General features: G+C 36.3%; 1 protein-coding gene across 1 annotated transcript in view; it reads left to right on the top strand.

Moving 5' to 3' along the window:
• CSMD1 (CUB and Sushi multiple domains 1) overlaps window positions 1–15,457 on the top strand; it is a 2,470,978-nt gene that overhangs the window by 2,196,370 nt on the left and 259,151 nt on the right. The window contains 4 exon segments of the mRNA XM_063916678.1: window positions 1,044–1,160; window positions 3,567–3,776; window positions 7,495–7,683; window positions 11,271–11,448. Coding sequence (XP_063772748.1) covers window positions 1,044–1,160; window positions 3,567–3,776; window positions 7,495–7,683; window positions 11,271–11,448 — 694 coding nt within the window.

The raw sequence follows: 15,457 nt of genomic DNA, 5'->3' as shown, positions 1-15,457 counted from the left end.
TTATCTAATTATAATAAATTGAGAATTCTTTTATGTGCAACAAAATTATCATTTTTAAAAACATGATGGGCACCAACTTTAATGTCCAGCCTAAGTATAGAATGCAGTGTATATGTGATAAGAAATAAACATATTTGTATTTACACCATAAGGTAGAAGGTTACAGTATTGACACCCTCTGATAACATGGGGCATAATGTTTGAAGTTTAAATAACACCATCGTACTATTACTTGAATTTGGAATTATTTGTTGTTCAGACTGAAGCTGTGCAGTTTGTTACACCTCACAAATAAATGGGGATGTAGATGATGATTTTGATTATGACAATGCTGATATGTCACAGCGGTAGTTGATAGAGTATTTATGTTAAAAAAATTTAAACTCATTATTTTTTTCAACTAATAACTAGTAAAATGTATTATTTTTATACAGAAAAATGTCAAAGTGATTAATTGTTCATGGGCAAAAGCCAACTTTAACAGATACTGTGTTAAAATGTCTAATTGCACAATTAAAACATAATTAGAAATTACTTTACACAGCATAGGGTAAAGGCAGATTGTTGCATACTGTAGCTTGTTTTATATTTGTATACAATGAAAGGAAAAAGATCACTACAAATGTAATGTCATTGGGTTATGTTATAATTGAAATATTGGAAGTACAAGGATAAATATTTGAATGAGTATGGTATCTAAAAAATTTTTAAAACAGCTGACAGTTGCATTCTCCATTTTGTACAAATATTGCAAAAAATACATCATGGAAATTTTGAGAAAAAAAAACTAGATTGTTTTGTGTTCCAATACTGTGCCTTCTATGTAACCCTCACTAAAATGAGCTGGAAAGAGTTATTTAAAAAATAATGCATTCCTTTGTGTATAATAGAGCTAAGGTCATTTGTCAGTTACTATGAAAAGGTTGAGAGTTTCTTAGAACATAATTCTTTTATTTCAACACCAAAACATTAGAAATAAAACTAAAGATTATTTTAATTAAAAATGTGTCACTTTTTGCATCTTATGTTTTTTTCTCTTTTAGCTAAGTGTGGAGGAACATTGACAAATATGGGTGGAGTGATTTTAAGCCCAGGCTTTCCAGGAAACTACCCAAGCAATTTAGATTGCACCTGGAAGATGATATTACCAGTAGGCTATGGTTCGTATCTTGATTAATCAAAGCCTATAGTATAGTAATAAATGACTATGGTATACTTCATTAAATCGTACAAGACTGGATTAAATGACAATCCAAGTGAGCATAGATTCCCAACAACCACTTTGAAAGTTGTACTTGTTTTTCTTAAAAAAAATCAACCTTAATTCTTAGGGATTTGCTATGTAGGAGGAAGAGGATATAGGGGGTAATTTCGACCCGATCACATGCTGCACTTTATATCGCAGCCGTGCGATTGGGTCGGAACTGTGCATGTGCTGCGGCTGCAATGCGCAAGCATGTCATTATCCGGCAACGGCTGTCGCTGGGCAATGACAAGAACTACGAAGAAAGACTTCGCAGCGGTGAATGCAAGAAGATTGACAGGCAGAAGGCGGATCCGGGCATCAACTGACCATTTTCGGGGAGTGGTGAGTCCAACGCAGGTGTGTCGAGGTGTTTGGAGGGCGGATGTCTAACCTCAATTCCGGGACCTGACAGGCTGAAGTGATTGCAGTGGGTAAGTAAGTCCAGACCTACTCAACTGCACAAAATGTTTTTTCATAGCTCGGCTGCACAAGAGAATGCAGCCTTGCTATGCAAGGAGACACTCCCCCATAGGTGATGACTATCTGATCGCATGGCAGCTAAAAAAAGCTACCGTGCGATTAAATCGGAATGAGGGCCACAATTCTATACTGTGTTTGTATTGTAAAAGAAGAGGGAGACACATAAGAGTAAGAAGAGAAGTTATCAGAAATTCATATAATCACAATCAGTTTACTGTACCACTATTCAACACTTAAATATGTACATTTAACATATTTGGAAAAACCACCACCCTCCTCTAAATCTTTGTCAAAATATTAATTTTGTATCATCGTTCACAGCAAAATAATCATATATTATATAATGTTTGCAACAGGGATGTATAGAAAGCTTCGTTTTGTGATTCCACTCAATGCTATGGTTTTAGTGGCACTGTAAGATGACTCCTTATACTGCTTTATACTGTGGTAATAAAAAAATAGATCCTGATGTACCAACAATTATTTATGCTACCTACATGGAGTTCTCATAGCAGAAACTGAGATTACTGACATTTTGTATTTACTGTAGGTTCTTCCTGTTTAGTCTTGATATACAATGTAGGTTTCAGGTTTTATCTTTTTATCAGGCAGAATCTTTATTCAGTGGAATGTAAAAACATAATTTCATCAGTGCACGTTATCAAATTTGTATACAAGAAGATATAATTTTAGTCCAACAAGAAAGCATCACAAAGGTCACAATTTAGTCACTTTGGTAGCAATGTACTATGGGGGTCATTCCGAGTTGTTAGCTCGGTAAAAATCTTCGCATCGCAGCGATTTTCCGCTTAATGCGCATGCGCAATGTCCGCACTGCGACTGCGCCAAGTAAATTTGCTATGCACTTTGGAATTTTACTCACGCCATTTTCATTGTTCTGGCGATCGTAATGTGATTGACAGGAAATGGGTGTTACTGGGCGGAAACAGGCCGTTTTATGGGCGTGTGGGAAAAAACGCTACCGTTTCCGGAAAAAACGCAGGAGTGGCTGGAGAAACGGGGGAGTGTCTGGGCGAACGCTGGGTGTGTTTGTGACGTCAAACCAGGAACGACAAGCAGTGAAATGATCGCAGATGCCGAGTAAGTCTGAAGCTACTCAGAAACTGCTACGAGGTATGTAATCGCAATATTGCGAATACATCGTTCGCAATTTTAAGATGCTAAGATTCACTCCCAGTAGGCGGCGGCTTAGCATGAGCAAATCTGCTAAAATCCGCTTGCAAGCGAACAACTCGGAATGACCCCCCATATATGAACTGTACTGTAACTCATAATATATTCTTCCATATGTATTATTTACTAAATGGTTTAGATCAGTGGTTAGCAATCTTTCATTAAACACTTTTATGGCATCCCTAAGACTAGAGTTTCTTACTGAGAAATAGAGAAAAAAATATTACAGTAAGCAAATGTGCTTACCTGTCATCCTTTGGTTCAGCTATGTGGTTGTGGACAGGGTTGCGCTTCTGTTTGTCCACATATTTTATGATTGGCAGACACCACAACTGGTTTTGCCTATTACATGGACCATAAATAATTTTATTTGGTCCTGTACCACCAATCCATGACACCCCTGTAAGTTCCTTGTGGCACTCCAGGTTGCTATGGCACCCTGTTTGAAAGCTGTTGGTTTATATTATTGAAACATAACCTCATTTGCTGTTTTGGAGTCCAGAGATTTGCCAAAACATTTGTTTGCAGTATGCAATTATTGTATGCATTAATTTACTGTGTTTTATTATAATTATTATTGTTATTATTATTATTACTACTACTAATACTACTGTTATTATTTATCTATTATCATTACTATTTACAGGTGTTCACATACAATTTGAAAATTTTTCGACTGAGGCTAATCATGACATTCTTGAAATCCAAAATGGACCTTATTATACAAGTTCTCAAATTGGGCAGTTTAGTGGTACTGAACTTCCATCATCTTTGCTCAGCACAACTCATGAAGTTCTCATTCACTTTTTCAGTGACCATTCTGAAAATCGACAAGGGTTTAAACTGGTATACCAAGGTAACTTACTATATTAAGTATACAACTGTGCACTTGTACATATTACTCAGTAACAACAATGAAAAAAACTGCTTCCCTACTTTTTCCTTTCATACGTGTTAAACATGAATTTGGTATTACAGGTTGAGTATCCCATATCCCAATATTCCAAAATACGGAATTTTGTGAGTGAGATAATGAAACCTTTGTTTTCTGATGGCTCAATGTACACAAACTTTATTTAATACACAAAGTTATTAAAAAATATTGTATTAAATGACCTTCAGGCTGTGTGTATAAGGTGTATATGAAACATAAATTAATTGTGTGAATGTACACATACTTTATTTAATGCACAAAGTTATTAAAAATATTGGCTAAAATGACCTTCAGGCTGTGTACAAGGTGTATATGAAACATAAATGCATTTTGTGCTTAGACTTAGGTCCCTTCGCCATGATGTCTCATTATGGTATGCAATTATTCCAAAATACGGAAAAATCCAATATCCAAAATATTTCTGGGATACTCAACCCGTATTATAAAAGAAACAAATAGAACATACTTTTTCCTTGTTATGAGCATACTGTATAAAGAAATGTGGGTACTACATCTATTGTCTGTGGACACATAGATACATAGTTAATGATTCCATAATTTTACATCAAATAAACTGTGTGACTGAGTATTAAAGAGAGTATCAAAGCAGAGAGTAGAAGTCTAAACCATAATGATGAAATACAAAAAGTGGACTGTGTATTCTCTGTATGAAATCTATTATGCATGTTTAGTCTTAAAGTTGACTTTGGTGAAAATTTACTAAGTAGAGATTTTTCTTGGAGTTTGTAAACCACTGCACATGGCATGCAAATTTCAGTGCTAACAACCAAATTTACAGATGTGTTCTCATTCATATAGCCTTTATACGCCACACAACGGGAAATGTCTGGTGGGAGTGTGCTTACAGGTCCACTGCAACTCCACTAGCATTTGTCTTTTTTTTTTTTTTGCTGAAAATACATTGCAATGCAATGCAACTAGGATGCACCAGGAGACCGTGCTGATTAATTTGATATGCATCACTTGTATATCTGTGTGCGACTGAGTTTCTGGGTGGTATTCAAATGATACATCACGTCCAATCTCCTTTCTAAAGTGATCCCCGTTATTGCGCATATAGCACTAATAGTAATCAGGTTTAGCTGCTTAAATGGTTGGGTGTCCTCGCTAACCCAGGGCTAGCGAGCTGAAATTATTATACCTCTCCTGTCAGCAGAAACAGAATGGGTGTGGAAGGGGGTGAAAAGAATTGAATACCGCACTCTGAGTTAATTTAAAACATATGCATATACACATTACTGTAGATGTTCAATTTGATTTATTTTTTTTATGACATTTAAAATCTGTAGAAAGCTATTATCTTATCATATGCTTATTAAATCTGTTTACTAACCTTTAACAGATACAATTTACAGCTGTCTCACCTGGTACAATATTCACATTTATATTCCTGTATTGGATGAAGCCCTTCCTAAATGCAGGTTACACTAACAAATAATAGATAGCAAACAGTAGTTTTATTTTTCTTATTGAGTTCTAGAATAGTGCAGATATTTTATAAGCTTCTGAGAAAAGATATTGTCTTTAGGGTTACTATACAGATTCAGGTCTCAGAAACAACAACCTTGAAATATTACTGTAATTTTCCTCTGAGCATACCTAAAATGGAAGCAGAAAAAAACCCTCAAGTTTTCTACTTTGTTCACAGTTTTAAGATTTAATGGAGAGTGTTAGTTGTGATAGCCAAGGTTTAATAATACTGAAGTTCAGCAAACTTTCCCAAATTGCTCATCTTATCTTGGAAATTGTATCTCTATTACTTTTGTACGTAATGCTTATTACATAATCCTCATTTTGTTTTGCTACATTATTTAAATGATAACTTTAATAAAGTTTTATTTGAACTTATCAAGCATATTTCAAACTTTCTAATAAGAAGCCAAATAAATATTTTGAGAATTTCAGAATATTCCATTAAATTCACATGGACAGAATGGAAACACTGTGTTCTTTGGTAACAGTGTAAACATGCTGTTTTATTAGGTTTATTGTTTTTATGGCTTTGCTGTTATTTCATGTGACTGCTTTGCAGATATTTATGTTTATATTGTTCAATTTGTTTTATAGATCCAAAACATATACACATGCATTTCAATGTAGTAACTGCCATAATGGGATCATACTTTTAAGGAACTGATACTATTATATATGCTTTATTACTGTTCTTGCTGCATATAGTAAAACATTGGTTTAAAACGTAGTACTTAGTAATACTGTACTAAGTACATTGTATAAATTCATAGGTGTCAAGAGCAGTGTTCAATTGTTATATACAGATGACTTTATTGCATCTGAACAAAACAATAAACTTTACAGTTCTTAGTCATATAATACAAACACATACAGAAAAAAGGTTCTGAGTGTAACATTACCTGTTACCATTTTTTTTTAAAATTCCGTTGAACTTTTCTAAGAACACTAGAGCAAAATACATTCTTTTTATGGTTTTTCCTTGTTAATTTAAGCTTTGTTTTTTTCATAAACTCCCCACTCTCACAAATTAGCAGTTAAAATATCAGAACAAGAAACTCTTTTAAAAAAAACATTTAATACTGAGGATCTGATGCTGCGTTATACTCAAAATGTAGTATATGTGTCTGCAGGCTCAGCATATAGGAGTAAGTGCATGAGTTTGAGCAAAGCATTATGATACACTATTAAGGGCATCATCATCCATTAATACACCTATCATCATTATCATCATCATCATTAAGTTGATAACTGGTTTTCTAATACTCTTTTAAATTAAATACATAATAAAATATGGGCCTCCCCCCAAAAAAAGTTTTGACCGCACCAACACTAGCTTATAGTTTACCTGGGAGTGCAGGAAAGGGATATAAATGTTCCCATATGTACATAGACAATGAGGAGGCACAGTGTTATGCCATAATCCCTCCACCACCCTCCCACTTGCCCAGCACCAAGACTCACCTGAAGTCCAGTGGCATTAGTTGAGAACACTATAGCAGGGAAACCCATAACATTTGGCCTCTGGCACTCCAGGGAAAAAGCACTAGGGGTTATGCCACATCTCTAAAATGGTGGGTCAGGTTGTAACAGAAAATTATACAAATGTATATGAAACAATTATATAATTGATAAATAGACATTGAAAAAATGTTTTATTGCAAACAAAAATAGCCACTACACCCTTGCTCTTCATCTGATTTATCTCCTTGTTCTAGGAGGTTCTCTCTTTGCTTGAAGATTTTCAATCCAAACAACACACATACTGTAATCAAAGACAGTTCTGATCCTCAGAGGACCACATTACAAATGACAGGCTTACACACAATCAATCTAACAAAAAGTGGCTTGGCTTTGATTAGTTAGAAGTCACTCTGATTAGAAATGTTGACAGAACAAAAAAGGACGATTCCACACAGAGTTTATTTAATTTGTATCCATATATATGGTGGATAATGACATTGTATACACAAATGTCATTAAAATGTGCAGTTAGAGTTACTGATAATGACTGGTAATAATGAAGGTACATAACTCTGGCCTTGTTTTCAAATTTTGTCAATAATGCTTGCTTTTACTTATATTATTTTCTAAAAGGTTGGATTTCTAAAATCACTACCTTTTTTCAAGTGTTAACTTTATTTTTCAGCATATGAATTGCAAAACTGTCCAGATCCTCATCCTTTTAAGAATGGATACAGCATTAATTCTGATTATAGCGTGGGACAATCAATATCTTTTGAATGTTATCCAGGATATGTTTTGATAGGACATGCTGTTCTTACTTGCCAACATGGTATTAATAGAAATTGGAACTATCCCTTTCCAAAATGTGAAGGTAAGTACATTATCCTGAGAGCTTGTCTGCCAATTACTTCTTTTTCAACTGCCTCACAAAACAATGTTGAAGGCTAATTTTTTAAGATTAATTAATAGAGAACTAAAATGTACTGCAGTCTGACTTTACAAATAATGACAATAGTAATCACTAAACCGTGTTTTTAAATAACATTATTGAATCTGTATAAATAGCAAAGCTTTTATACAATTATTTATTGTTTTGGAGATAAGCATTGTAACTCACACATTCTGTAAGGCTCTCTAGAGAAAACTAAGTGTGATGGCATAAATTGGACAATTTGCTGTGTGATTCATTAGCCCTAATGTTTTATTATTGTGTACGTATTAAGCAGTTCCTCATAGAGCACTGACTGGGTCTGTTGTTTTTCTGCTTCACAAAACATTTGTTGCTAAGGATAATAATCATAAGAAAAAATAGTCGATAACTTTTGTACCCATGAAAAAGTCTAACAAAGCTCATTTACAGTGGCTGGCTTAAATGAAGTGTAGGACACTGTACCCTCATAAGCATTTCTCATATGTGCAGTATAATAGAATGTAGCCTTTTCCGTTCTTCACATTGGTTCTACCTGTTAGTGTTCTAGTTAGGGCCATTTAATGCTCTTTGTGATGGCAATAAAACTATATTATAGTACTGGAAAATATGTGCCTCTCTGTAAATATTAATGGTTTAGAAAAATTGGATACAGTAGTTAGTTATATAAAATGTATGGCTGCAACCATGTCTATTGGGAACAATAAAATTCAAAGAGAGAAAAAACTAAACTTATTTGAGTAGTCAGACATTATGACTACTTAGGTTTATAAAATGAACCTGTAACCCTCAACCCTAAAAAACATCAAATTGTATGTTTAATTTCAAATTTGAATTCGTATAATTGACTGTGTGGGTAACTTTAGCTGCTTTTCTTTTCTGGTTGAGGTGTCAGCAAATCTGCATTTCTCTTCTGTCTGTAGGTGCACAATTTTTTTCTGGTTCATCATGGTTTGAGGTGTCTATGGCCCAATTGTATTAAGCCTTAAAAAGTGAAAAAGTGTGGAGTGACAAAGAGTAATAAAGTACCAGCCAATCTGCATCCTAGCTGCCATGTTGCAGGATATGTTTCAAAAATAACAGTTAGGTGCTGATTTGTTGGTACTTTATCTTTATCACTCTCTAATTTATCACTTTTTAAGGCTTAATACATTTTGACCTATATGCCTGTTGATTAGCTATAACTGTGCAAAAGTATAAAAGCAAGATTTAGTATCTTTCCATCTATGTTGCTAAATGTACAGCAATGGAAAGTATTTGGGAAACGTATTAGGTGCTCCCGTTCCCTACTTTGCATGTTGCTGAAAGGCATTTACATTGGGTCTTGACTTCAACTACTATTTTATTAAGGTAATATTTGTACATTTGTTTTAGAAAAATTAAAAGTTGCCCTTTTGATTGAGAATACCTTCTTGCCCCTCCCAAATTCTTGCAAGTTTGTTTGAAATGTATTCATGTTAAAAATATTTAGTGCTGTTGGTAATGACCAGTGTTTCCTGGTAACCCATTGATTTTAACAAATTGATTATACAGTGTTTAGAGAACAAAAAGGAAATCCATTCAACCTTTGTATTTAATACTTTGACATTTTAAACATACTTGCCATAGTAGACAGTTTTGATTTCCACAATAATTCCTGAAATTTGGAAAATTTGTTTAAAAAGTTGGGTGTCAGGGGTACAAGTGGGGAAGAGACTGCCATTGGTCGAGAGTGTGGTTGATATAAGGGGACTATCCAAGCCAGGTGATTTATCTCCAAATTTGTAGGGGCAAAATAAGAAAACAGTCACTACAGTTCAAGACAATATATGATAATTATATAAACATTGCTCCATCATCAGACAACACTGAAATAAGTATCAGAGTGGCAGAAAAACCAAGGGATTTGGTGCTGCAGTGCTGCTGTCAAAGGGAGTATTGAGTAGAAGATGGTTTAAGTAAGAGAAGGAAAAGCACTTGATGGAAGAGGGCCCTACTTGTGAGGACTTACATTCTAAAGGGGAGTGGCAGACAGAAAGGGGTGACACAGAAGGGGTAGACGGTGAGCATGAAATAGAGAGGTAGGATGAAAGTTGGCTGGGTTTGGTGACAACGTGGTTCTTGAGAGCTTTGTAGATAGGTGGAAAGTCTGAAGCTGCTTATACTGGTTGCTTTTGCACATAGTTCATAAATGCAGGAATGCTTTATTTTAACACAGCAATTCAGGTTACAGTTGAGACGTAACTGCACAGTACCTCTCTCAAATCTAAATCTCTCTGCACATTTTAAATATGCCCGACTTGCTGTACAACATGGTTTGTCCAGGTGTACAGTTACTTACTGTAGCTTTTTCTTACTTTATTTCCAACTTAAAATCAGGCCCACAGTTACAATAGGATGGCCAATTATGCTTCGCTATCAATTGTGTCTATTGATAACAGAAATTGAAAGAGAATAATCAAGTTAAAAGCTAGGTTTGATGGCAGAAAGGCTATCTATCCCTAGAGCTTGTTATTCTTTATGGACTTTAAAATGGTCTTTATGGACTTCTAGATGTTCAGAATGACCTTTTCAAATCTTGGGAACGTGTGGGTCAGCTGAAAGATGTTACACCTTAGCAGTAGAAAAGTGATCTGAAATAGTATAAAGTTTCTTATAAAATATTAATGTGAGTCATAAATGATAGTTTAAAAAAATTTAAATCCCTGGTTTACTCCCTTGAATTAAGAATCAGTGGCCTCTGCATTTTAAGCTTTTCACTTCTGGCAGTGCTACTTATATTGAGATTAGTTTTGCCTTTTTCAATGTGTGGGCAAAATTCTTTACATGGACTAGATTTCTGCTGCCTCACAATTGAAAATAAGGTGGGCATTCAATCAGCCATGGTAAATTGATCCCTAGGGCATATTCAATTAGCCCTGATCAGTTTGGGCACACACAAAAAATGGGTCGCAATTGATTGCCCAATAACACTATCAGGAATAAATTGTGGTAAAGTCCCTTTTTTTCCCCACACAAAATGTGTTTGTGATCATCTGAATTTCCCCCTAATTGTTAATTCATCTGCAAATTTTACAGTTGTTGTTGCTTTTAAGTCTCATGGCTATATGAATAGCAACATATAATTTTCAGAAATAAGAGATTGAAGGTAGCAAATATACTTTAATCAAAAAAATAGAATCATCTTCTAAAGGGTATACTGTATATAGCTAAAATATTGCCAGGACATTCATGGGAGAAAATTCAATAGGGTGTTTGTTTCGCAGTAAGTGTATATATTGTATAAGAGTGGTTTGAAGCCACTTTGAATGCCTTTTTTAGCAAATGTTCCCTCATATAGTATAGAGGTTAAGGGATAATTAGTGAAGCTTGTGTACTGTAAGGGTGCAAGCATGTAATGTGCATAGTTGGACATAGCGGTATTGTCTGGGAGCACATTGCAATGGATTGAATTCTCCCGTAGAGAAAAACCTGGCATCTATTTGAAAACATATTAAAGCTCAGTTTGTAGGTGAATTTCTGTATTTTAATGTGCATTGTTTCCCTTGCAGCACCTTGTGGATATAATGTGTCATCAGAGAATGGCACCATTTACTCACCAGGATTTCCAGATGAGTATCCCAACTCAAAGGACTGTACTTGGTTTATTTCTGTTCCACAGGGTCATGGGGTTTATATTAACTTTACTTTACTCCAGACCGAACAAGTGAATGATTACATTGCAGTATGGTATGTGACCCATAGTAAATAAATTGCTTTTAAATTGATTATTTTTCCTTGACTCTGCAAGTATGTAATGGATGTGGGACTGCAGCTTGACATTTTTAAGAAGTAAAATAATAACACATAAGGTCAGAACATGAATTTGGAAAACTAATCCATTTTTATAGATACATGCATAGCGCACATTAAATAAGTAATCAATCAATCACTAACATGTTACCTCTCTCTTTGATACTTTGAGATTGTATTAGTAATAATATGGGAAGGATGGTTAATATAGTGTGAAATGTATTGCAGTGAGTATGAGCAACACATTTCTCATGTCACAACATTGTGTATCAGAACAAATTATACTGTAAATATTCTACTGAAAACTCAAAAGTGTAAAACTGTGGATTGGAAAATATAAAATATAATTTGGTAAATGCAGAAGTATATAAAATGTATATGGAATAGTGCCCAATCTAATGTAAATATAATAGTATACTGTAGTATAAACCAAAATATTTTTGTGCCAAGACAATAATATTAGGCTTCCAATGTGACTTTAAAATTCTAATACCTATAATAAATTAAAGCAGGGGGTGCATTATTCCTTACACGTATTCCCAATGAAAACTGAAGTTATAGTATTACACAATTACGACATAGTAACCAATGGCATTGGAACTCACTGTTTATATATTTATTACAGTTTACATATAGTGTATATGCTTCAATTGTGTATTATACAGTACATTTCATCATATAATTCATGGTGCATAGTTTATTCTTGTCCATTGTTAAATGTAATTGATAAAGTTTCCATATAGGCTTAATTAATTTACTTATAAATATAATATATTTAATATGAGTACACTTGAACAGATTTAGAAGCCTTCAGCAGCTATTATTGAGTGACAAAACTCTAGGACAAAAGCTAATATGCAATATGTTAGAGTTTTAGATCAGCAAAGGCTGGAAAGCTACAGGTTGTCTATGAATCGGTATTTACTGTAAATTAAGTATTTGTTAAGTTTTAAGAATCTACAGCATATGCAGGCAACTTACTATTGCATAATGATTGTGTTGGAGTATATCTCCATATTAATATTAAATAAGTTGGCCTAAAGGTTTACAATGTAGCAGTGGGTTAAAGCTAAAATAAACAAAAACAGATAAATAATATGGTTGCCAACATTTTAAAATATAGGGCATAGGAGGTCATTCTGACCTGACTGTTCGCTGAAGTTTATCGCAGCACAGCGATTAGGTCAGAACTCTGCATGCGCCGGCGCCGCAGTGCGCCGGTGCATGGCTGACAATCAGGCAGAGGCGGTTGCTGGGCTGGAGGGGGTGGCACAGCGGCATTTGGCCACCATTTTGTGGGCGTGGTCCGGCCAATGCAGGCGTGGCCAGAGCTACATGACATCACACGCAGCTGCTGTGAGCCGGGCAGCGATGAGAAGCTCCCGGCCAGCACGCAAAAGCTGCGCTGGCCGGGAGATACTCCTGAAGTACAAAAGCATCGCCGCTGTGCAATGCTTTTGTACTTTAGCAACGAGGCAGGGACTGACATGCGGGGCGGGCTAGCCCTGTGCTGGGCATCCCCCCAGCATGTCAGTGTGGATGATCGTAGCTGTACTAAATTTAGCACAGCTACAATGAACTCGGAATGACTCCCATAATTCAAATGCAGTCGCAAAGCAGCTATTGTACGTAATTTGGTCCATGTTCTCTTACTACGCATGCATCTAAGCCACAATGTGCATGTTCAGTGAGTGAATTGCAATAAAGGTCGCAACAAGGGATTAATTGCAAAGTGAGTGACAGGAAGACAGTGTTTGGGAGTTTTAACAGGCAGTGGTCCAGTAAATGCAGGTGTGTCATGGCAGTTTAGATATAATTTTCTGGGCATGCATAAAATAGCAGTTGCGATCTTACTTGCTACTGGAGAGCCCTCTACATCTTAGGTGAGCAGCTCAGCCTGTGCGTCTACATGGGTGCTTAGACTTTGCAACATGCCAGCACTGTGTGCAGTCAGATGGAAATGATGCAACAGCAGTTTTCAGGTTAGCTTTTGCCCATACAGGTTGAGTATCCCTTATCCAAAATGCTTGGGACCAGAGGTATTTTGGATATCGGATTTTTCCGTATTTTGGAATAATTAGATACCATAATGAGATATCATGGTGTTGGGACCCAAGTCTAAGCACATAATACATTTATCTTTCATATACACCTTATACACACAGCCTGAAGGTAATTTTAGCCAATATTTTTTTATAACTTTGTGCATTAAACAAAGTGTGTGTACATTCACACAATTCATTTATGTTTCATATACAGCTTATACACACAGCCTGAGGGTCATTTAATACAATATTTTTAATAACTTTGTGTAGTAAACAAAGTTTGTGTACATTGAGACATCAAAAAACAAAGGTTTCACTATCTCACTCTCACTCAAAAAAGTCCGTATTTCGGAATATTCCGTATTTCGGAATATTTGGATATGGGATACTCAACCTGTATTAGCATATAGTCACGATTGCATACGGCAAAAGAGAGCAAAAATAATCGCAAGAGCAACCACATCTGAATTAGCCCTTTATGCTTTCTTGTTGGGTCATGCAGTTTACGAATTATATATTCTCAGTAATTCTAAAGTACTTAAATGTTTCTCATGTTTTGTTTAATGTTATAAAAGTGTAATTTGGATTTTCATTTAAAATATAACAGTATTTTCATTAAAAAATTAACCCCTAAGACCTTGATAAGCATAGTGTCACGATCCGGGTATCTGGACGCCATTTCTTACCCATCAGATGCCTCCTAAGGCTGGCTCAGCGCTCCAGGACCGGATCCCATCTGTTATCCTAATGTTCACATTCCTGCATCCTCTCCTGTCTCTCTGAGACGCTGTCACAGTAACGCCTTATTACATCCGGCATGGCATCTCCCGCGGCCTCCGCCGCCGTCCCTGAGCTTCTGCATGCAGAGTGTCAGAGTGGCGATTACGTCAGCCGCGGCCTCCGCTGTGTCCGCGTGGTTGGATGTGCACTTGTCAGCCTGGCGTCTCCTGTCTCCAGTGGCCGGCGCCGCCATTACTGTTTTCATTACCACATGGATTACAAACCAAACTTCCCTCCAAGTGTCTGCATGGGCGCAGCCATCTTGGATTCTGTCAGCTGATCATTTCCTCCAATCTGTTGTCAGTATTGTTAATCTGCATAATTGCCTAGCCAATCCCTTCCTTGCTGCAGGTATAAATACACTGTGCCTGAGCAAGGAAGGCGTCAGTGCTTTGGTTGTCAAACCTAGTTCCTGTTTGTCTCTCTCCTGTGATTGTCTTCCAGGTTCCAGCTCCTGTCTCAAGACTTCCACCATAGAGACCCGCACCAGCATTCCACCTGCGGTGTAGCCTGACTCTCCAATCCATTGTGGATTCATCTGTTTCCAGCTACAACATTACCTGCTTCCAGCTCAGCTTCCAGCAGAGTACAGCTTCCCTTAAAGGGCCGGTGTCCTTTCTACACTTTACCACTCTCCACCGGTATTATTAATTCTCCGCTCTCAAGTTCTACATTTCAGTTCATATTTCATCGCTCCCAAGTTAATTTATTATTTAACTGGTTCCAGCCAGTATCCACTCCGTGCTAACAACAGTCTGGTTCCAGCCAGTATCCACAGCAGCTGTTTTATCTTCAGCAACCTAGCTTTTCCTGGAACACCAGCTGGCACAATCCTGGGTTATCTCCATTGCTACAGTCGGGCCTGGTAAGGACTTTCCATCTAGAAGATCATAAGAACTATCTCACACTACCAGTGCCCTGTGGCTCCTGCCATCCTGTAGTACCCAGGAACTGTATTTATTCTTTGCTGACTTATACGTTTTCTTTTACTGCTGCTGTGTTGCGGAGTTGTCATAATAAACATCATTGACTTTTATCCAAGTTGTCGTGGTCACGCCTTCGGGCAGTTATTATTCATGTTACTTACATGTCCAGGGGTCTGATACAACCTCCCAGGTTCC

This window comes from Pseudophryne corroboree, chromosome 4 (genome assembly GCF_028390025.1).
Source record: "Pseudophryne corroboree isolate aPseCor3 chromosome 4, aPseCor3.hap2, whole genome shotgun sequence".
Classification (NCBI taxonomy): domain Eukaryota; kingdom Metazoa; phylum Chordata; class Amphibia; order Anura; family Myobatrachidae; genus Pseudophryne; species Pseudophryne corroboree.
Note: the sequence above shows the minus strand (reverse complement) of the source record. Positions and strands in the feature narration are given on the sequence as shown.